We start from the raw sequence: 24,938 nt of genomic DNA, 5'->3' as shown, positions 1-24,938 counted from the left end.
TGGCCATGAGGGCCAACCGGATGCATAGCCAAGGTCTTAATGGACGTCCACAAAATTTTTTTGGCATTTTTGACGTCGGAGTACTCTCATCTATGTCATCTGTAAACCAAAACATGGTACGTATTAAGGCATATAAAATTGGTTCAAAATCTTTAGTTATATTACGATCGAATTATAGAGAAAAAATTTAAAGATAGAGGAGATAGTGATTACCGTTGTCATCTTCAAGCTCTTGATAATGAACTTTAGAATTGTTCTTTTTCTGCTTCTTTAGTTACAAAAATATAAAGCTTCTGCAACATGCAATATTTCATACATGGCGTTCTACGTGTACCATGTCATGTTGAACACATGTGTCTACTTGTTCAATTTTATACAAGTTTAAGTGTCTACTTGTACACATACAAAGTTAAGGGTCATAGTTATCAACTGACGTCAAATTAAAGTCATATTTATGTATTATACATTTTTTTTTAAAAAAGTCAATTCAAACAGGCTCTTACATTTAATAATCGACAACATCAAACAACAATTACATAATATTACAACCACGAGGATTCTCATCACTAAAAGCATCACCAACACGACTACCAAATGTGTTTGAATTGCCCCTGTAAAGACTATAGGCACGGCCATAGTTATCGTAGCCGTGTTTGCGATAGTTATAGGCGGAAGCCGGTGGTTCTCCGGCGTAATAAGTGGCCGGACCACTGCAGCCTTGTTGTTGATAATAATGATCGGTTACATAAGTAGGGTTATTTCTCATCTCAGGATTATGAGGAAATTGCCATATTTCAGCTCTTTTACCAGTTCTTCTAACTGTTTTGAGTATTTTCTTTTGATCAGCCCATCCTGTTACTGTCACCTTTTGCATAGACATATCTATTTCTACATTATCAACACCTGAATTTGACGTAAAAAATCATGTTCACAATATATCTCTAACAGCTTAAACTTTTAGATGAGATGGTCAGACAACAAGATATCAGAGCAGATAGAAGTTTTTTTGAGATCGAATCTCAGAGCAGATATAAGTTTTTTTGAGCTCGAATCTATTGTGTATTAGTGCATAGTGACGGACACAGGATTTTCATTAAGGGATGTCAATAATTATAGTAAAAAAAATTATTAAGAGGTGTCAAAGGTTATAGTAAAAAATTTATAAATAAATAGGCTAGTAGGGCAAACACACGACCTCATATAGTGTTTCTAAGCTCCTAATCAATAGATCAACCCTTTTATTCAAAACGTGTCAATATATATATTTATATTTATAAAACTAAAATTTAACCACTATAAGTAATTTTTCAAAGAAACAGTGCGTAGATCCGCCAGTGATATAACTTATAAGTATATTACCTTTAACTTTCTCGAGAGATTTTCTGACCTTGCTCTCACATCCGGCACAATCCATATGTACTCTCATCTCTGTCATCTGTAAACCCAAACATAGTACGTATTAAGGCATATAAAATTGGTTCAAAATCTTTCGTTATATTAAGATCGAATTATATAAATTATAGAGAAAAATTAAAGATAGAGGAGATAGTGATTACCGTTGTCATCTTCAAGCTCTTGATAATGAACTTTAGAAATGTTCTTTTTCTGCTTCTTTAGTTACAAGAATATAAAGCTTCTGCAACATGCAATATTTAGTATCCAAAACTTTGGCTTATAAATACTTGATACATGTTTATAAATAATTATATTTCATTCCTTCCATCATTACTCAGAGGCGAAGTTAGAATTTTAATATAGTGTATTCTAAATTTTATAACGATAACTCAAGTGTTAATAATTGAGTTTTAAATTTAATATTTATGCATATTTAAACAAAAATAACTGAGTTCGACTGAATCTGTACCGAGACTTCTAGCTCCGCACTTCTCTCCTACCTAAAAGAAAAATAATATATGTCACCGACTTGTCTATTCTCTTGCTATTGCAGCAACAGAGGGTGCAAGTGGGAATATGATTTGCTTGATCTGTCACTTATCATGTAACGTAGAATTTATTAGTATGATTGCTTGAGCAATTAGAAAAGTTTAAGTACTTTGACTTTGATTAAATGCATGATTAATTAATATTGAAATAGGAATTTAGATAATTATTTTTTTAAGAATAATTAAATAAAGTAATCAAAATATAGTAATTTAATTACATGTGAAGGCGGAATTAGCGTTGAAAAAGTGCATGTGGAAGAGGCGTCGATTGCGATTTTAGCTTCCCATATTGTTGCACGTCTATGGTTTTGGGGCGCTCCTGCAGCTTCAAAACTTAGGTGATCGATAAAATAAATTAAACGAGTTGATTATTATTTGAACTGAAATAAATTAAAGTGTGAGTCGATGCAAATTTTATTTGTATGTAATATCTCGATCGCAACTATTGTGAGATGTTATTTTGTATAATGGTATATATTATACCCGTTATTTTTTGTTTATTTTTCCTTTATAAAAGGTGAACATTTTTGGTCCATAATTAGGCAAAGTTAAAAATGGAGTTGATTATTATTTGAACTGAAATGAATTAAAGTGTGACTCGATGTAAATTTTATTTGTATGTAATATCTCGATCGCAACTATTGTGAGATGTTATTTTGGATAATGGTATATATTATACCCGTTATTTTTTGTTTATTATAATTATGAGATGTAAATATTTTTTTTCTTTATAAAAGGTGAACATTTTTGGTCCATAATTAGGAAAAGTTAATAGTGGAGTTGATGTATTGGAAGGTCAAAGTTTTCATGAGTCGAAAGTGTGTGGCAGGTATTCTCTATTTTTGAATAATCATAGTATTTTAGTTAGCTTATGTGCATTTCAATTATGACGACTTTTATAAATACTCTTAAGTAATATATTGTTCTTGTATATAAGCATGTGTTACAAAGTCTGGTAAAAGAATTATATTTTGATTTAAAGAGAAGATTATAAATTTAATTTCTTTTTTAACCATGGTCTACGATTTTAGTTCTAAAATAGATTTGTTGCCTCTAGTCTAGCTAAATATTTTCCGATCCTTAATTGCAATGCCAAAGATCACTTTTTGATAAATATTCATATAAATAAATTATATAATAAAAGAGAGAAATAAAATTAAGTTATGATTATGATATTATCTGTTTAGAAGAATTGCTAAAAGAAAATGACATGCCACATTTTTTATTTAAAGTTATTGATATAAAATACGAACACATAAAAATTGATATGAAAATTAAAACTTCAGTTAAATATCAATCTAATTATCATAGTTTTATACTAAATTGAATGATTCTTACACCAATATTATTGGTTCAACCAACAATATTAAATTTACTTGATCATTAATTACATGATTTTCTTTTTCATAAATAAATGTAATAAATATAAACAACGCAAAATATAGTTGTGCTAAATCATGATGAGAAAAAAATACCTCGATTATATTTGAACATACTTAGATAAGAAATTCAAAGTTACAGAGATTTTTTTTCGTATTAACACTCATTTAATATATATCTATATCGCATAAGATCTATTAACATTTAAAAAATTATATTTAAATTTTCATTCTTAGAGTGTGCATTGAGAAAAGAGAGAATTAAGCTAATATAGTGAAACATTACTGTTGAATTCTACTTTTACAATAAAATAAAATAATATTAAACACAAATAATTTAGTCATATAGAGATTAGGGAGTGACTGGAAAATATTTTTACAATACTTATGTGCAATGTTGAAGATGTAGAAAAAGTATCAAGATTTTGAATTATCATTTAGCATTAATAAATACAATTATTTTAGTTATTACAATTTTATTGTGATAATTATTATAAATAAATTGGAGCAATAGCTTTTCAAAAGATAACTCCATTTTTATGTGGGAAAAATAAAAGAAATGTTTTTTTTAAAAACTTGTAATAATAACCTCATTTATGTTGTTAGAAATAAAGTTAACTTATACTTCCTCCGTTCAAAATTATTTGTCATGTTACGGTTATCGAAAGTTAATTTAATTAATTTTCAAATATAAATAGATCACATTAATTCGATACTTTAAACCAAAAAAATTAGATATCCTAAAACTATGTGAAAAGTACTATAAATTACAATTGTTTGCAATATTAATATGATGAAAAATACATCTTAAAATGTTAGTCAAATTTTTTATAATTTGACTCTAAAAATAAAAATTATGATAAACAATACCAGACGGAGAGAGTATGACTTTTCTTTTTAACACTTTAAACATATGACTTTTCTTTTAACACTTTAAACATAGATTTGATATTAAAAAAATTAAATGACAAAATTAAAGCTTTTGTTAATGAATAAGAGAGTTAAGGAGAGGGTTTTATTTTTGTTGGGGGTGTGGGGGGGGGGGGGATATATGACTCTTTGTTATCCTTCATGCATTTCATTTATGCTATTTGAAATAAAGTTAACTTGTACGACTTTTCTTTAACACTTACATAAATTTGATATTTAAAAAATTAAATGACGGAAGTAAAGTTTTTCTCAATAAATAAGAGAGTTAAGGAGATTATTTTTTAGTCCTTATATCTCTCTCATGCATAATCGGATTATACAAGAATGTCAAAAATTAAATGACGAAATTAAAGCTTTTCTTAATAAATAAGAGAGTTACGGAGATTGTTTTTTTAGTCCTTATATCTCTCTCCTCCATAATTAGATTATATAAGAATGACAAAAATTAAATGACAAAATTAAAGCTTTTCTTAATAAATAAGAGAGTTATGGAGATTGTTTTTTTAGTCCTTATATCTCTCTCCTCCGTAATTAGATTATATAAGAATGACAAAAATTAAATGACGAAATTAAAGCATGTCAAATTATTTTACCTCGTAAAATTAAATTATACAAAAATGTCTAACATTCTTTATTGACCAATCAAAGACAAATAATAAAGCATTAAAAAAAAATAAGCATCATATATGTCTAAGTTTTTACAAGTGTGATTTTAAGGAGTTATAAATTTGTATGTTAAATTATTTGAAGGTTATGAATATGAAAGATCAGGAATAATATATATTACTAAATTAGTTGAGAATTGAATTTATGCAATTGAAGAGGTATGAATTAAGGAGATGAGTTTACGAGATAAAATAATGTCACGACACAAATTCACATGTCGTGATGACACATATGTTCCCAACCAATAGGTAAGTCAACCTAGCATATTTTTACTAATTTTAACTAAATAATGAGAAAAAGGTTAGCACTAACACTATGTTTGGATCATTGTTATTCATTGTATTATATCGTATCGTTATTATACCTACAATGTTTGTTTGATTGTTACTTAAAATATATCGTACTGTATTGTTAAATTTCGTTGTTACGTAACAATGAAAACCCTTATTTTATGGAACAACCAATTTGGTGTGTTCCCAATTGTTACTTAATTTCTTTTTCCAATTATATATTTACATAATATTTCAAAATACTATTTTTACCCTTTACCTTAATTATTTAAACCTAGTCAATCCTCCTATTCTATAATAATTAAGGATATTTAAGTAAATTTATAAATTACAATACAGTACGATATAATCAAATCAAACAATTAAAATGTTACTAAACCATAACAAACAATACAATCTAGCCAAACATTGTATCTACCATACAATAATACAGTACAATAGAGTACAATACATTATGAAACAGTAGATTACAATGATCCAAACAAAGTGTAAGTGAAAATCTCCAACTTAAGCTCTTTATAAATACGAATTGCGGAAAGCTAAAAATACCCCCCAAGAATTTGGTGTCATAAGTATAAGATCTTCTAGAATACGACGCGAGTCTGAAATTAAAATGACAAATCTAACATAAAGAATATCCTGTCTGAATACTAAATAAATGAATAAAAAATAGAGGAAGGTGCGGGCCATTAAACAACCAAGCAGCTCACCACAACTCCAAGACACTCCAGGCTCATACTCAAATTGCTTCATGAGATGTGCTCGTACTCGAAATCGAATCTGCACCACAAAGAGTGCAACAAGTGTAGTATGAGTACAAAACCACGTGTACCCATTATATCTCATTGACCGACAATGAAGAAGTAATGACAGGAGTTTATATAAGAAAAATTAATTTTTTTATTATACAAGTTTATAGTACACTTACCATTCAAGTTTCATCAAATAGTGGCAATAAAACAACAAATATTTTTCCAACCACCAATAAAAACACATAATCATCAAGAATGAAGGATGTCATGAGATGCAATGCAATATGACACCGTAAAATGATATGCCTCAAAATACAGTACTCTCTCAAATGTATATACATGATACTTCTCGGAAGTACATCGAGAGTTCATGACCCATGGGGGACTCGCGAGGTCCATATACCGACATGGACGATCTCCACATGTCTATGCGGACAATCTCACGCACTATCATAAATTCAAATAATTTTTGCATGGACGGTCTCCACGTGCCAAATTATAATCTTAACATCTCACCATCCCTGGCACAGACGATCTTCACGTGCCCAACTTATACTCAATCTCATATCAATGTATGAACACAATATTATTTCAATAAAAGGGATGATGATACATCTCAATAAATCAATATCAACATAATACATAACCACCTCAATTATTACAACTATACACGTGCAATAAGGAAAACACAATCACACAAAGAAGTCAAGTCAATGATAAATCAGCTAATGCCCATATGTTTTGGCATTCTCGAGTTTCAACCCACATTCTATAATATAAACTTTTTCTTATATCACTAGTACTCGTAACAATGCCTGTCACACCATTGGTACGATACCCCCGTCTTTCACCCTTGACCATTATCTAATCCATTTTCAATCTTTAATTAGGAAAATGTCCTTCAACATGTCTGAAAGTCTTAACATACCTTAAATGTCGAACTCGTGTCACGAATCTTCAAGACTTTCCTTTCGTTTTCGCAAAGCTTCAAAATGTTCCTAATTTACCAATTATGTAATATTCGTAAGTAAGCAAGTTCATAGGTACTCAATTTATTATATGTCTAACCTAAACTCCAAAACTCACTCATATCTCCAATCAAGCTTCTACTCTTGATATAATTTATATGTCTAAGATCCTATTTGCTAAATTTCAAGTCTAATGTTAAGCCTCAACTCCTCTAAATATTATGAATCTGATGATACTCATGTAACACGATACCACTAAAAATTGATTAGCTATACTCATAAACTTCAGATAGTATTACTATATGACAATTGAATAAAAAATTTAAGGCCAATAATTAATTTGTTGTAGCTTAATCCAGAAATAATTAAACAAAGTAATGGCCATAGAATTTCACAGATTCCATATATGCAAACATGTTTGTTTGCCAATGATTTTCCCTTTTTATTTTTCCCAACCATTATATCTAAACATTAGTCAATGATTAAGCTTGATAATTAATATAAACAATTTTCTCTACTCTAATTTAACAACCTTAAGACTTATTGTAACCCACTTTTCATGCCTTTCAATTCAAAAAGAAATCAATAAAAAAATACCAACCATTCACTGCATATTAAAGGAAATCATCACATTAAGAATGTCGTCCATTAGGAATCATACAAATTTCTTGTCAATCACGTGACATCATTACTTAAAACTATTTAATTTCCTTCCACTTTAATCGATTCCTTCTAAACAGTACCAACATAACGACCTGATTTATTCTATTCTTGAAAAAAATTTACTATTATATCACTATATATATCGCACAATTACATATACAAGGATTAAAGAAAATCTGAAGTGTCTTTCTTGGGAACTGGAGTAACCCTATAGTTAACTACTTTCTCTTGCTTATATATTTTGAGTTCTGACTAATAAATTATTAACCCCTCTTTACTTAATTTATTCCATACATGGGTCAAGTGGTAACTATTAATTATGGATATGACTCAATAAATATTCAACTATAATGCTCATTTAACAAAATTACATCAATTAAATACTCATAGTTATCGAATAGTTTAAAATACCCCTTTTAATTTTTTTTTGAAAGAGTCTAAATAATCCTAATTCCCAAAACAACCTAGCGGGTTGTTATAAATAATTAGGAAAAAATAGAGAAAATGTAAAAAAAAAAATAAAAGAATCCTTGACCATTGATAGTCTTACCGAACATACTACTAGTGGTTCATGTGTAAACTTTTAACTCTCGTCATCAGAGTGGCGTTGTTATCATTGTAAGTACCAAATATTGATTTAAGCTTTCAGACCTCTATAAGGGTGTTAATGGTCACTAGCTAAAAGACAGTTATTAAACTACCTAGAGTACATGAGTATCACAAATAAAACTTTTGATAATACAACCACCATCAAAATTCAGTATCTCAAGACACTCATACAAATCTGCATAATTTACAAACATCACTCATTCCTCCTTGTCAACAGGATACATGAATCGAAATAGTCTACGGTTTAAACCTCTTTGAACAATCTTCATAGAGTTGAAAGAACCTACCAAAAGGTCAAACTTAAATTTGACAATACCTTTTTTATAAGTGGCTTTCACAATAATTATTGACCCACTATCACCATAATTTACCTCAATTTTAGAATGCTTCTCTATTCAACGATTGAGAGAGCTTAATGAACTATCATTCATCATCGATCCTGACTCATTAGATGAATCTATCATGGCTGAAGAACTATTTGATCGTGTTTAGTCACTCCACCATCATGATCTATTTCATTATTTTCTTTCGTCTCATTGTCAACATCACCCATAATAATCATGGGATATAAGCATGAAAAGTGAAATGACAGTCAAAATTATTCAAGCTATCTTTGTTCAATCCCCACCTCATATGTCCTTATTTTATAAGGAAAGATCTCAATGATGCATTTTCACAATCAATCAATAGCATCACATTTAAATTTGCGAGTCCAAATGACCCTGCATCTAACGTTGTCAACTTGATTTATAACAAAATTTAGACGTAAAATTAGATCAAGGAAAACAAAAATACATGATGAAAAATGATAATAAAATAATCAGTATATATGTCTCAAAAGTGATTTTTATAAGTTTGATTTTAAGGAGTTATAAATTTGTATATTAAATAATTTGAAGGTTATGAATATAAAAGGTTAGGAATTGTAGATTATACTATATTAATGAAGAGTTGAATTTATGTAATTGAAGTGGTATGAATTAAAAGATTATTTTATAAAGTAGAATAATTAGAAAAATATTAGAGAGAATGTAAAAATAATCACAAAAAAATAAATAGAATATTCGGTCATTGTTGAAAATCTCTTTCTGAAAATCATCTGAATTACGTTGTTAACATTTAAGTACCAGATGCTGATTGAAGCTTTCCATCCTGCATGAGAATGTTAAGAGCGACTAGCCAAAAGACAGTTATTGTTGCCTAGAACATAAGAGTATTGCGAACAAGAAAGTTGATAGTACGAACACCACCAAAGTTCGATATTTCAAGATATTCATGCAAATCTGCATCATTTACAAATATCATCCATTTTTCTTCATCATCAAGACACCTAGTTGAAATGTCTCAATCTGCAGTGTAAACCTCTTAGCACATTCTCATAGAATTGAGAACACATTGCGAGGTCATACTTAAATATAATGCTATCTTATTAACATGTGGTTTTCACAGTAATTGTTGACCCATCATCGCCACAATTCACCTCAAATTTAGAAGGCTTCTCTACATCACGAATGCGAGAGCTTGATGAACTGTTATTCATCATCGATTTCAGAATTACAAGTGAATCTATCATGACAGAAAAACTACTTTCTTATGTTTAATCACTCCACTATCATCGTTCATTTCATTATCTTCTTTATTATCACCCCAACTATCATGACAAACGTAATTATTAAGTTTAAAACTTAAAAATCTTGCTTCGAAAGCTTATTGGTTGATCCGTTGCGGACCGACGAATTCAAAATCAATTAACCCTCCATTGAAATCTTGCATATAATTATTTTAATGAATTACCTATTTAGTGAAAATTTTACTTCATCAACAAAAATGTTGTCGATCTTAAAATTTGTACAAATAAGATCAACAAGAATATTGTCGGTCTTAAAGTCTAACTCTCCTTTTCAACCCCCTTCCTTCACTAGATAGCATGATACAATTGTTCTTCAACACTAACGATACTCAAATTCAACAGGTTAATGAAATAACAGTCAAAATTATCTAAGGAGTCATTGTTTAACCACCACCTTATGCATCTAAACCTATTTATTGGGCTGAATTTGACGGCCCGATCCGACTCATTATTTTTTTTGTTATCAATATACCAAATCAGACAGGACCCGATCCCCAATAATGGACCAAACATGTATCAAAAAAAAAAGTTATATTGTGCTCAATTAGAAATTTTTGCTATCGCACCTAATGTGTTAGGGCCCAATTTAAAATTGTGGAACGAACCGGCTATCTTTTTAGTCACTGTTTATGAGTTATCAATTCAAAAATTTGAGGCAATTATGAATATAGTGTATTGTTATTTATTTAATATTATAATAAATATAATTATTTATAAATATATTATCTAAATAATAAAATAGTTATATATATATATAACATACTATCATTTATAATAAAAATACTTACATTATATTATATAAAATTCTCTAAAATTGATGTAATGTTGAACACTTAAAAGATTGAAAATTTTCACATGATGTTGTTCATTTCAAAATATAATATAAAATTGCTATCACAAGGCATAATTGAGAATTTGAGAGATAATTAAAATATTTGATATATGAAAAATAAAGAAATGTGTAGTTATCTATAGAAAAAATAATTATGTATTAATTTTTTTTAAAAAAATGTCATTTTTGGCCGATAAATATCACCTACATTATAATTTAATTTTTTTAATTACTAAATTGGTTCAAATCACTTCACTATTAGGCTGCATACTGATCTCATACCACTCGTGAGAGAAAATAATCTGAACCTACCCGCCTCAACAATATAGAGGTCTAATCGGTGTTTTAGATCTTATTGGAACAATCTTAATGAAGCGAAATTGGATGGGTCGACTCAATTATCAAGGTTACGTGCATTCTTATTTTATAAATAAAGATCCCAATTATGTGTTTTTGAAATTAATCAATGACATCTTATTCATATTTGCAGGTTTAGAAGACCATGCATGCATCTAACATTGCCTACTTTGATTCATAATAATTTTGACGCAAAATTAGATAAAAATGACAAAAATATTAACCAACTAAAGAAACAAATGGTGAAGAATTAAAAAAAATGAAAATAAAATAATCATCAAATATGTCACGATGTTTTTATAAGTTTGATTTTTAAGGAATTGTAAATTTGTATATTGAGTAATTAAAAGATTATGAATATGAAAGGTTAAAAGTTATAGACATTACTAAATTTATTTAAAAATTAAATTTGTATAATTGAAGAGGTATGAATTAAAATATGATTTTATAAAATAAAAATAAAAAATAAAAATAAAAAAAGATGTACAGAAAACCACCAAAAATTCTTTCGTCATAATTGAAAGGTGTCACAATTATGTGGGTCCCATAAATTACCCATTTCATTTCCTTATTTTTTCACGTTCTCTTTTCTTGTATTTTCTCTCTTTTTGGTCTCTTACATCATTCTTTTGCATTTTTATGAAAATATTTTAATATAATTAAAAATTAAACTTTTTTACTTATCTATAATATTGAATATTATATTTAAAGAAATGACAAGTAGTGATATTAAAAGGAAAATCTTAAAAAATTTTCTGTGTTTATTTCATATATTGATTTTAATTTATTTTTATATAAATAATAATGCATAAGAAATATGTCTTTATATTAATCAATTATTTTTTGCATGTATGATTTTATTTTTATTTGAGATATAAAAAGTATATTTCATATTCTAAATAACTTATATTTTAGTTAGTCATTAATTATTTATATCAAATATCATTGACACTTTTTGATACATCACAACTAAATTTTAAACTTTTTATATAAAAAAAATGTTTCGAAAAATTTATTATATTTCTCGGAATGCATATATATATATATATATATAATTGACTAATTGATTAATTCTATTAAATTTTCTACTAATAAAAAATTCTTATTCAAACCAAATCACAATCAATCTATAAAAATATTAAATTTGATATTTTAACAAATGAAAATACTTGGTAAAAAATAGTAAATTTTGGAGCAATTGAACTCTCGCATTCTATTCCCCATATTGTAATCTTTTTCCATTTTCCCTTACTTTACCTCCCATTTTTCATTTTTTAAAAAATAATTAAAAATCATATCTAAATGGAAAAATAAAATAAAATTCCTCCATCTCTTTTTACTACTTGTTAAATTTTGACTTGACACGACTATTAAGAAAATAATAATTGATATAATTTTAAATATATTTACACATTATATTTTTTCAAGAACATTAACATTTAACTCAATGTTAATAGATTGAACATATATTAGAAAGAAAAAGTTATCCTTATTTATAATAAATGCTAAGTTAAATGGTATTAAATTAGAAAATATTTGACTAATAAATAAAAATCGAGGAAGTATGAAATTTTAAAACCTTTTAGTAAACAGATAAATGGAAAAGAAAGATTTTGTGAACATGAGAAAGAGAAAGAAATGAGGTTATCTTTTCTAACAAATGGGACACTTGACTATCCCATAATATTTGTGCCTCTTATAAAATAAAATTTTTCATTAGCTTTAGATATATTGTGATTGATGCTTGATTGGTTAATTTTATCGAATATTCATCAATAAGTGAAGTTCAAGTAAATAGCAGACTTGTATTTTATTGTTTTCTTTTTATATGACACTTTTTAATTATACTAAAATATTTTTTTTTGTTAAAACTAAGCAAAACAACTACGAGAGTCAATAAATATTTGACACAATTGTAGACTAAAATGTTCGAAAATAGTTAAAAATCTATTAGATTAAACCATCCTTATTATAAATCAAACATAAGGAACATCTAGTACTTACTTTTTTTGGTAAGGTGTCTGTAATCAAAATTGGTTCAATCTTCTTTTTAAATAAAATATGTATTCTCGCATTTATAAATTAAATTAAGTCAAATTAATTATAATCAATTTTTTTAAATTTCAATCTTTTTAAGGTGCTTCATTTTTTTATCTTTTAGATAATAGAGAAAATGACCACATTGAATCGTGAATAAACTTGTAGGGTTAAACTGAAAAATAAATAATAATAATAATAATAATAATATCGAAAAGATCGTTAATTGCATATCCAAATTATCATTTTAACTATTTCCTGACTATTTGATAACCTTAATTCCTCCTTCCCGATGATCTCATCCTACCATAGTGATATACTCCCATGTCATATAATTTTTTTACAAAACTCACTTTATTTTAATATATACTTTTGAGGTGATTTGTTGACTTAAAATAGCGAAGTTTTAATCATTTTTAATATAAATATTGCCACAAAAATACATTAATAAAATTGATAACTGTTACATTTGAATACAATATAATAAGAAAAACTTCGTAATTATAATGTAAGATTTTGTAAGATTTTTTTAATTTACTAAAATAAAAAATATGTAATCAGATAATTGTTTAAATCATAATTAACCTTGAAAAGAAATTACAGACAGAATGGATCAAATTTATTTATGATAAGATTTTAAATTAGAAGAAAATATTATCTATATAAATGCTACATAGGATAATAAAAATTAAAGACGAAAATAAGAACTAAAGGTTTAGAATAAATATGTGTTCAAATTCAAATTAGATTATAAAAGTATTTATCAACCCCCCCAAAAAAAAAGAGAGATGGAAAATGGGCAAATATTTCCCTCAATTTAACGATTTAGAATAATCATATCATTCATTAAAAAATGATGTATATATACCCCGCAGTTTAACAAAACATGCTTATTTATCTTTGTTAATATACTTATTTTTTGAAAAAATCTAAAACTAATTTTCTAATTGAAAAAGTCTCACGTGAGTTTTATAAATCCCATTCATTATTTTATCTGTCCAAACTCAATTCAAATGAAAAAAGAACTCATTCCCTTTTCTACTCAATCATAAAATAAATTTGAATCGAGCTTGAATAGAAGAAGAATTGTGTTGATTTAGAAAGTCAGGTCTAGAGAAATAAAAAAATTAGTAAGTTAATTTTTAAGCTACATGACGAATTTGAAATTAGAAAACTCAATTAAAAAATATTTTAAGTTTAATATATCTTTACAATAAATAAAGAAAAATTACGCAACAAAGCAAATTTATATTATTTAATTATTCATCATAGCTATAGTTTGTTATAATTACCACTCACGACTAACATTATACATTAGTTACATAGGTTGACTTCGAGTTTGTATATTAGTCAAGGTTGTATATATATAATTCGCTAGAATATACAGATACATATGTATAATATACAATTATTTAACTTATATACATATATAATTCACTTCTCTCCCCTCTCTCCTCCCTCTCCAGTCTCGCTTGCCCTATATACAAATGTATATGTATAATATACAATTATATACATATAAAAATTCACCTTTTTCTCACTCTCCGTCCTCTCTCGCTCACCTTTCTCCCTCCTTTACCAATCTCGCTTGCCTCTCTGTTACCTCTTCCACTCTCACTTGCCATATATACAAATATATATGTATAATATATAATTATCTAACCGATATACATATACAATTCACCTTTCTCCCACTCTTTCCCCACTCTCTCCCAGTATCCCTCGCCTCTCTCCTCTATATAACATGTAACCACAAATTGTAATTATCAAATTATAGGTATGAAGAGTAATTAGACTATTTTTAAATGGCTATAAGTGAAAGTTTCCCAATGAATATATATGCACTAAATGCAAAATTGGAGGTATATATAAACTTTTCTGTTTCCAAATGTACCACATTGTAGTTTTTAAAAGTTGAGTGTTTAAACTGGAAATATAATCATGAAGCTGCACAATTAACATGAAGCAAAATTAGGATTCAACCAGTGTGTAGAAGATTGGGGTTAATTTGCAGAAATTCAGCTCCGGTGAAGAGATCCGTCGCCGGAGAAATGTCGGATTATTTGCCTCAAGAATTATTGGTTGATATCTTCACAAAACTACCAGTCAAATCAATCCTCCGATGCAGAAGTGTTTGCAAGTCATGGTATTCTCTTCTTACTAGCCCTAGCTTTACCTTCACACATCTCAATCGACAACGAGATAATCATATGCTGATTAGGAATTACGGTAGAAACACTCGATTAGATATGTATCCTTTGTTTGGTAACAATGAGAGGTTGGATCCCGACCATTTCTCAGATTTTTCATTTCGTAGAGGTTCCGTTAGTATAGTGGGTAGTGTTAATGGTATTTTGTGCCTCGCCGACACCGACGCCGACACCGACGCCGACACCGACAGCGACGCCGACGCCGATGCCGATGCCGACTCCGCCATCTTGACCCATTTATATTTTTGTAACCTATCCATCAGAAAGTCGGTAAAACTCCCTGAACCAATTCGTAGTACCTATCGTTTCACACTGGGGTTTGGGTTTGATTCGGTTACTAATGACTACAAGGTGGTAAGAGTAGTACACGCTATGGGACAATCAAAGCCACATGCTGATCTTTATAAGTTAAGTACTGGTGTTTGGGAAGACATTTCCAATGTCCCTGAGCCTTACAAATTAATTTCCATTGAGCCACAGGTGTATGTGAACGGCGCTTGTCATTGGATTTCTACTAAATTGGAGTTGACGCCAGCTCGGAGGAATCGGAGGGTGATTCTTGTGTTCAACATGCATGATGAGACATTCTCAGATATGATATTGCCGAGTAGTTTAATCAGTGAGTCACAAACACAGTTTGATGAAGTCTTCCTTTTTGTGTCAGAGGGATGTCTTTGTTTGGTTGATAATAACTATGACAAACGTGAACCTATTAAGATTTGGATGATGAAAGAGTATGGTGTGCCAGACTCATGGGAGAAACAGTTCAGCATCCAAAATTATCACTTTGCACTACATTTTCCTCTTCGTGAAGATATCTTTTGGACACCTTACCTTGGAACGGCTGCTCCAACTGAGTTTGAGTTTGCTAATGACTTTATTAAGCCAATGGCTATAAGGAAAAATGGTGAAATCTTATGGAAAGGTTACCAAAGATTATTGGTTTCTGTTGATCACACAATTGGTAGGTTTACAGATATTGACATTGGTAACTCATCAAATGATTGGTGTTACAATCCACGCTATGTTAATTTTTACAAAGAGAGCCTTGTTTTACCTGATAGATGGACAAATAATTGTGTTGGAGATGCTTGTGAGGAGTCATCCGATTTATGGAAGAGAGACCCCAAAGATGGGAAAAAAAGGATCTCAAGGGCAAAATCTAATATAGAAAGCGGAGTGCATCTCTTTCTCACATGAGTGGATTGCGGAAGAAAGAAAGGAAGAGTAGTTGGACTTGAAGTCCTTTAGCTCAGTAAGTTTTCAATTGAAGTTAGTCACTGAAGTTTAGGTGCTGATCCCTTAGGCATACGCCAACTTGTTTTCTCTTATAAGTCTTCTCAATTTCATGCAAACATTACATTGCATTGCAGGGTTCAGGCTGGCATTGAAGACCTCTTTGATGTATTGTGTAAGGTCAAAGTTTCCATGAGCCAGAAGTGTATGGCACATTTAATTCTCTAGGGTACTGAAACTCTTTGTTCTGAAGGCAGATTGTAAACACTTGTCTTAATTTCTTTCCTGGTGGATGTTTGGTGCATTATACTTATATGGTTCATGTGTTATTCTATCTATCTGTCTTGGATTATAGTTGAAAAATTGGCTTACTGCTTCTAGCCAAATATGTTGACCCTCAGTGATACTGCCAAAAATCACTTCTATGAACAGAACTTAGTTTCTTCATATGCGTTGTAGAGTTTTTTGTTTCTTCATAATTTGTTGATCTTATAGCAGGGAATGATTGTCTAGTGCTTTGCTGTTTCCTTCGGTCTTTGCACCTTGGGTTTCTTCAGTATACTAGAAAATTTTTGCACTGCCTATTTACTGAAATTGGATTTGGTAGAGGATCTGTCGTGTTTCTTCCTTGGGTAGCTATTCGTGTTATTACTCCAAAAGACCCAAACAGTACATGCTGGAACAGTCTTCCAAATTATCTTCAGATTCCTTGTGATCCTTCTTTCTTTCCAGCAACTTAACGGTTCTTTTAAGGATATAGGTATAGCCCAACTCAGTCCAATAAATCGTAATCACAGATCCAACAATTGCCTATCATTACTCCAAATAAAAAGTGTATGACGATATTTTTTCTCTTGGGTGCCAAACTCTTGCATCTAGAATGGTTGAATAGTCTTGGATAGTTGTTTGCAAGTTAACTGCCTACTGTCTCCAATTTTCTCAGTGGTAATTCTAAAGACCACTTAATGAACAGAATTTAGTTGTCATGATCACATGCCTTTCTTTTTATTGTGTTGATCTGACAACAAGGTTCCTTCATCTTCCTCTTCTCTTCTACATCTTGGTGATATGATTTTAGTCTGTCTTGACTGAAATTCCAATTTCAGTTGCCATTAACATGCAGTTGCATTAGGGGTTTTGTTGATGTACTAGCTAGAAAGTTCATGCAACCACTCTTTGCTGAAGTATTTTGCTTTAAGAAAGGGAACTGTTTGGGTTTCTTTGTTGGTATTTCCTCCTTTAGCATTAATTTAATTTTGCTCATTATGCAAGAAATCTACTATAAAACAATATGTGTGCTTGACTGGCTTATATTTGTCAATGACACAGGTCTACAGTGGTCATAATTTAGTCCAATACTATGCGCCTCTTTCTTTAGTCAGTGAGGTATAGGGTCCAATGGCATTTAGGTAGCAAATGCCAACACTGGTTTCATTGCCATATTTAGCTTTTCTTTTTTTTTTGTTTGATGACCGTGGTGCCGGCCCAGCTTTCACGCACCATATTTAGCTTTTCTTCTTTCTCCCCAATTTCTCATTTTACTTACTGAAAGAGAATAAAAGCTATCCATTAAGTAAAGAGAGGGTTTGCTATAGTGATTCAGCTGGTTGGTAACCCCTTTGAGAGTTGCGGGTCATTGCTACTGCAAGGGGTAAATAATTCAACAAAGCCACAAGTAGGTATGATGAGCAACTAAGAAGAGAGGGATATAAAAAAAAAAATGAAAGGGATATTGTCAATCTTTAGATTCTAAGATGAAAAAATGAGAAGGTAAAGGTATAGAGATCTTTCCTTTTTCTTTTCTTCTTTCAAAAGCCAAATACAGTGCATTAATTTCGTATCAGCATGTGTTCAAGAACTTGGTGGAATTCTATTCAGTAAGTCTAGGTTAATAACCGGCCATCCTCGTACACCATAGAGAACTAGAAGTTTCTGAAAAAGGGTAACTAGGTGGTACAATTCCGTTTAGTCGATAAATAAGATGGAGGAGTCCTTGAAGGAGGAGCCAGAAAACACCCCATGAGGCATTTGGCCGTTAAACGAAACTTTAGTAGGTAAATTTTACATTTCTCTTATATGAGAAGCAACTCTTACCTGCTTCAGGTCTCTGTTTCGTCAACATGCCTGCCTGGCCATTTGCTTGATAACGCGACATCTTCTGTATGGAGATCTCTTTGCCATCAAAAATCCTTTCATTTCTTTCCTTCTAAATGTTCCACCAAATACAGGCAGGCATTGTTTCGCACCAAATCTTCCTGGCTCTTGCTACCTCCCCTCCTTATCCAACAACTTAAAATTCACCTTAGCCAAATTGATGAAAAATGCCAACACTTACGATGTAACTCTACACCATTGAAAAGGTGGTTGTTTGTCTCTAAAGCCTCCTTACGTAACGAGCATCTAGAAGCCATGTAGATTTTTCCCTTTTCTATAGTGTGTCATGAGTCCGACCAGCTCTAACTCGTCTAACTACTAGACAGGTGAAGCATTCAACTTAATTGGTGCCACACTCTTCCATACAGACTTTCGGGGTCCATTCTGATAGTGTTCTCATATGTTATCAGATTCGATAGAAACCACCATCATTTGTTATCTATTTGAACTAAGGTGTCCCTTGATAGCTTGTTTAGATGTTAGTTATGCAGTATTAAATTCTGCATAAGTAATACTATGGTAGCGGATTAGGAGGTAAATTATTCATGTATAAAGTTAGTTCAGTGTTTGCTTTGCAATTTAGAAATATGCATAGCTAATACATGATTAAGTTATGAGGGAATCTATGTATTATTTTATGCAGGATAGAAGGTGAAATAACTAATACATGAATAACTAATACTAACATAAAATAATACATATTTTCACTCATAACTAATCCCTACATTACTCATACCTGCATAACTCTAACTAGCTACAAATGACCCCTAAAGGTTTAAATTTGTATTCTGACTTGCTACTTGGTTGATCTGCTGATAGTTTGGTTGACTTTCATTTTCCCAGTAGTTTAGTTTTGTTTCTACTGAGTAGAGGAAAGAGTTGAACCTGTAGGTCAAGTGTTTGGGTACATCAAAAAAAAAAAAAAGGTAGGTCAAGTGTTTGGGTAAAGTCTTGATCAAGCTTTAGCTTGATTTAATCGTTAAATTATGCACTGCTCATCTTGATCTGCTAACTAAAGTAGGTCAAGTGTTTGGGTATCTTTATTGTTCTATATTTTCTTTATCCAAAATTTTTCCATATAAATAATACTACTAATTTGATAAATCGTTAGGGGGAACAGGCCCAACAGTAGTAAGGAGGGTATAACACTTGTAGCGACAAAAAAATTGGGAGCAATAAATTTTATATCCATGGATGCTGGACAAACAAGCGAACGCCCCAACTCTGATAAGAAAGACGACGATAGAAATGTTAGGCGCCACGAACTCTACAAACTTGTGATGGCTAATTAAAAGCATACTCTTAATATGAAAAACTCTTGCTCTACTTCCAGAATAGGTTAACATATCAGTTCTAAAATTTATTGAACTTTGGATAGAACACACTGTTTCACCGTTTTACAGTTGCCCCTTTTTCAAAAAACACACATTTTGTTTCACCATTTTGTGCAAATGCATATTCCTTTCCCAGCATGAATATGCATTTTCAGTTACTATTCTGAACATCTAGTCTGATCTTTGCCTGCTATATACGCAGTTACTGAGCTTCCCTTGTTTCCTGCTTTTGACAAAGGAAATCCTCACTCCATCTATGAGAAAGGTAAGTTACTGTAAGTTGTCATAGCTTTTGCGGAATCTACAAAATTCATTAATACTCATTGAAAAATATTTTTGTGTAAGGTTCAACATCAGGTCTTGTAATAAAAACTTGCTGTACAGCTAATTTAGCCACTGCCATTCATTATTAAAGGTTTGTTTTACATCTGGTTTGAATCGTTGTTACCCATTGTATCGTATTATATCTTACAAATAAACTTTTTTTTGATTGCTATTTAAAATATATTAAATTGTATTGCTAAATCTGTCATTACGTAACAATGAAAAGCGCCCTTTTGTGTAATGACCTATTTGGTTTGATCGCGTTGTTACCTAATTTCTCTTTCAAATTATGTCCTTAATATTTTTTTTTACCCTATATCATTTAACTCCACCCAAAATACCATATCCTAGGTTTGTACTCTTTTTCTTTCTTTATAGTTAACTATGTTATTTGCGCAGGTTTCTGCCCTTGTTTTGAAATTACAGGTACTCTTTTTTGTCCATAACCATATATTTTAAAGTTCCTTTTCTGCTTTAACTATATCTCAGTTTATGGAGAACCTTTATTGCATTTCTTTATTTCCATCACATCTATTTCTTATGAACTTTAACATGCAAACAATATTATAGATGCAAAGAGAGCCTGGGCCAGTTAACAATTAATAACACTACTTGTTGAAAAATACTTACTTCGCTATAAGTTCTGGGCCATGTATGATATACTTGATCCCAAAAGAAAAGAAATCTTTTCAAAAATATTTTTGAAAATAATTATGTTTGAGTTGCATGTCTTGGTTGTTTTTGAAGTTAGCAGATCATATTTATGCTGCATGTGCTATTTAGTAGTTATGTTCATACAACCAGTTGCATGAATTTAATTGTGTTTGTTTTTGGCTTGGGTTTGATTTTTTTCTTTAAATTTGTAAACAAACGCCCAAACATTATTGTAACTCTTTTTGGTTTATTAAAAAAATGTGGAATTTGGTAATGTGATTCACCTAGTCAAAATCTCACTAACAGTATTTTTGTGATACTTAAACAATATTGAATCATTGATATCTTTCAATTATTCATTTGCTAGATTAGGCCCATTAACAATAAATATATCCATATTTTATAGATGTGCAAGTGCAGCTTATTTTTTATACAGATTTATTTTTGCATATACGTAGATTCATTAATTTCATTTGAATTTGCATGAATTTAATAACTTAAAACATATACAAAGCATAATTTGTGACAAATTAGCAGAAATATGCTGTCTTATTTTTTATTTTTATTTTTGAAATTGGCGATAAAATTACTTTATACAATAGTTCAGGGTATTTTAGTAAACTTACCAGTTACAATACAACATGATACAATCAAAGCCAAACAAGAAAAATATTATTGTCAACAACAAATGATACAATCTACCCAAACATTGTTCTACAAAATAATACAATACATTGTGAAATGATGGGCTGCAATAATACAAACAGAGTGAATAGTCTCATGTTTTAATTAATACAATTATGTGTTCTCATTCTTTCACTCTTTCTACAGTTCCACCTTTCAGAGTATCCAGGTCACTGGCAAAATAAGAACTTCTCTGAATATTGAACTATGATCAAACTATGTACCATATAAAAAAGTTTCTATTTGTAAATTTTGTTGTGCCAATCTTATGGTTAAGATAATCTCACACCAAATATGAACTAACTTGTGTGCTCTATATTCAGGAAATTATGAAAACATAAACACTTTCGGACATACATTAGAACGTATAGTAGCTTATTTGCATTTACGCTGCCTGTTGTGCATTACAATGCAGACTTGACAAGAAGAAATTGTGGTATCTATACGTTTAGAGTTCAAGAACGAATGTACCATGTGATAAATGATTTGAATCCTGGTGACAAGAAACCAATAAATCTGCAACTCTACTTTTGTGACAGTGATGGTGAATTTTAGTGAATAGAATGTCATGTTCTGATAGGGTCAATGACTCTATAGTATGAGAACTAATGGATATGCTGAGAAATGAGAATTAACCCATATTCCTTTTTTAGCTGATCTTTGATAGATATTATGCAGCTACATACTTTCTGCCGTTCTCATAGGTAGCCCATGTACTTCATGGACATTGTTTTATTGTTAATTCTGAGTACTGCATTTGTCCCGAAGGGAATAGAATATTTGTAGAACACGAACAGCATTACCTGTACGTCAAAAATTATGTTGATCATAGCCCTCTGTTCATGTGATGATGTTTTTAGGTTGTGCAGATTTGGATATACTTCTTGGCCATGTTTATTCATCATTTTTTCTGTTCAGCTTTGGGCAATCTAACTAATTTGTAAATTGTTAATTAGTAGTATGTATTCCTGCCTTTCTGTAATATTCTCACTTTACCTCATGCTTTTTTGTAATATTCTGAAAATTGGCATCTCTACAGATCGAAGATGCACCTTTCAGCCTTCGATAACTTTACTTACTCTTTGTTCGTTTCTTTTAGCCTATATTTTCTATTTAACGTCTTCACTTTGAGGCCTTCTCTTATCACTTTGTTTAGTATTCTGTTAAATCTCTATTCCATATGTAGATATGAGGATTGCATGTTGTATGTGCTTCTTTCTGCTATAGGTTAGGACCCCACTGATATTGATATACTCAACCACTGACTTATCCTACAAGCATCTTTCTGCACCAGTAATGGTGTACCACAAAAGGCACATCTTCATCAGATTTTCGATTTTAGCCTTTGGTTTTCTTTCCTGTTAGTTAGCTGCACACCCATTGCTTCCTAGCAGCTTTATTACTTGGCAAGTGGACACCTCAACGACTATCTTGTCTTCTAATACTACAATACAATTATACTATTTACCAACCATTAGAGTTCAGTAAACTTCTTCTTACGCCCTCGGATCACAGCCTCGACTCCACGTAAACCGAATGGCTTTGAGAACTGTCCTCTGTTACTTCCTGTATCTGTCAGCGTTCCGTCGCTTCATATTACTGCTTATTTGCTGGTAACGTTGTCCTCTTTAGACAAAATCTACATATATAATTATTAACCGACTGATTTAGCTTTTTCCTTGCAGAATTCTGAAAGAGTGACCATTGGATCTAACCATAAGCTAAACTATAGTTCCCGTGACAGACGACTATTGTTGAACAAGTGACATTCCATCAACGACAACCGCTTGTTCAGCAATGATTCTGCTGCCAAGTGAACTTTGGTTTGCACTGGCGCAACACTTCTGTTAAGGTATGTGAGCCTGTGCTGCTTATTCTGATGTGTGTGTGTTTTCCCTGTCGGAGGAGAGGGACATTATTAAAAGATAATTTTTTTGGTCCTTCTACTTGTAGACGACATATAATAATTAACTTGATTTACAACCAAGGGTAATATTGGTATTTCCTTTTGACATTTTTCTTTGCTTATTTCTGTTTTCTCCATTAGCCACCACAAAAATTTTATTCCACTGATTTTGCCTTTCATGCCTGCACTCGGAACATTTTTGCTCCAAACAGGGAAGAGCTTTCTTACTCTTTCCTGTTTGTTTGTTATAACCACAAATAAAACAAACACAAATTTACAGGGGTCACCCACTGAATTTAGTAGAAAAGAGATCTAAAACATAATGGAAGCATGTCTGTCAATTTCCAAACGTTTTCTTCTTATTTGTCCATTTTTAATTGCACTTACAATTTTCAAGTCAGCTACTTCAGTTTTTGATCAAATCTGGCTTAATCTTCTCAAGATTGTTTCTTCCAATTTTCCAGGTTAGCTATTTCTTCAATTCTCCGTAACGTTTTCTTTTTGAATGTTGTCTGATCCGTAAACATTCCTATATTCCTTACTGCCATCTTTGTATGTAAAAGGATATCTTTCTTGACGTTTGGTTTATGATAAATATATTTGTCTAAGTTCTTTTGTTGCAATTTTTGCATTGAAATCAACCTTCTCTAAGGAGTTGGAAGTGACCAAGGATATGCGACTCATACCTTATCGCTCTGCTAAGTAGTGCTCTTAACAAAAGGAAGGTAAAATCGATATTGGTTGTCAATAAGAACAGCAAGTCCAAACTTTTATTGTTTTAGGTATATTGGCTCCCTAACAGTACCACAGGATGTTATCTGGAATACTAATAGAAAGGTAATTAACTATTAATGCCAATTTTTGTTAATGAAAATGAAATGAAATATGCAACCATTTCCATTTGAAGTAAATTTTGCTTTTTAGTTTTACAGGTGAAAACCAAATGAAACTGATCCCAGATGCTGTTCATGACGCGAGTTGCTGCCAAATTTATAAGAGTTTTTTCCTAATTATGATTCATCCATTATAGTATTTTTCTGGACTTCTTTTTTTTCCTTTTGTTGTTTATCACAGGAATCTGAAACCAATGCAAGACCAGCTCAGCCACTTAAACAGAAGTGAAATGATTTTGTAGCTATAGTTTCAGAAAGCATACCTTACACTCTTTAAATCATATTGTCGCTATTGCTGTTGATCATATAGAAATCTTTACAAACTTTTTTTAAGTTGTCTGTCTTTTTTTTTTTTAAAAGATATCTATTAATGGTTATGTACTTCGATTCAAATTGTAAGAAGACAAGAGATCTCATATCCTCGGAAAAAAAGTATATACCTTTTACTAAGGTTGGCAATTGATTATTCTTTGTTGTACCAAGATAT

The 24,938-nt window shown here is 30.5% G+C and overlaps 1 protein-coding gene and 1 pseudogene across 2 annotated transcripts; one reads left to right on the top strand and one right to left on the bottom strand.

The window, feature by feature from the left end:
• Window positions 1-422: 422 nt before the first annotated feature.
• LOC107025605 (heavy metal-associated isoprenylated plant protein 28) lies at window positions 423-1,656 on the bottom strand. Its single transcript, XM_015226376.2, has 3 exons — window positions 1,557-1,656; window positions 1,360-1,435; window positions 423-903 (listed from the first exon to the last, which is right to left on the bottom strand). Exons 1-3 carry the CDS (start codon window positions 1,563-1,565, stop codon window positions 533-535), a joined length of 456 nt encoding a protein of 151 aa, XP_015081862.1. The 5' UTR covers window positions 1,566-1,656; the 3' UTR covers window positions 423-532.
• Window positions 1,657-14,989: 13,333 nt separating this feature from the next.
• On the top strand, window positions 14,990-24,786 carry LOC107026261 (annotated as a pseudogene). The gene is made up of 7 exons (XR_003579242.1): window positions 14,990-16,521; window positions 16,640-16,731; window positions 20,193-20,255; window positions 20,336-20,405; window positions 20,714-20,740; window positions 23,338-24,395; window positions 24,483-24,786. The product of XR_003579242.1 is annotated as an F-box protein At3g07870-like (transcript).
• The last annotated feature ends 152 nt before the right edge of the window (window positions 24,787-24,938 follow it).

The sequence above is a fragment of the Solanum pennellii genome, chromosome 7, assembly GCF_001406875.1.
Source record: "Solanum pennellii chromosome 7, SPENNV200".
NCBI classification, from domain to species: domain Eukaryota; kingdom Viridiplantae; phylum Streptophyta; class Magnoliopsida; order Solanales; family Solanaceae; genus Solanum; species Solanum pennellii.
The sequence above is the reverse complement of the archived record's forward strand: the minus strand, read 5'-3'. Positions and strand labels throughout refer to the sequence as shown.

What these genes read in the sequence shown, in the direction of transcription:
- LOC107025605 (XM_015226376.2), bottom strand. An exon ending in ATCTCTCGAGAAAGTTAAAG is followed by an intron (nt 904 to 1,359) that starts GTAATATACTTA and finishes CGTCAAATTCAG; the next exon opens with GTGTTGATAATGTAGAAATA.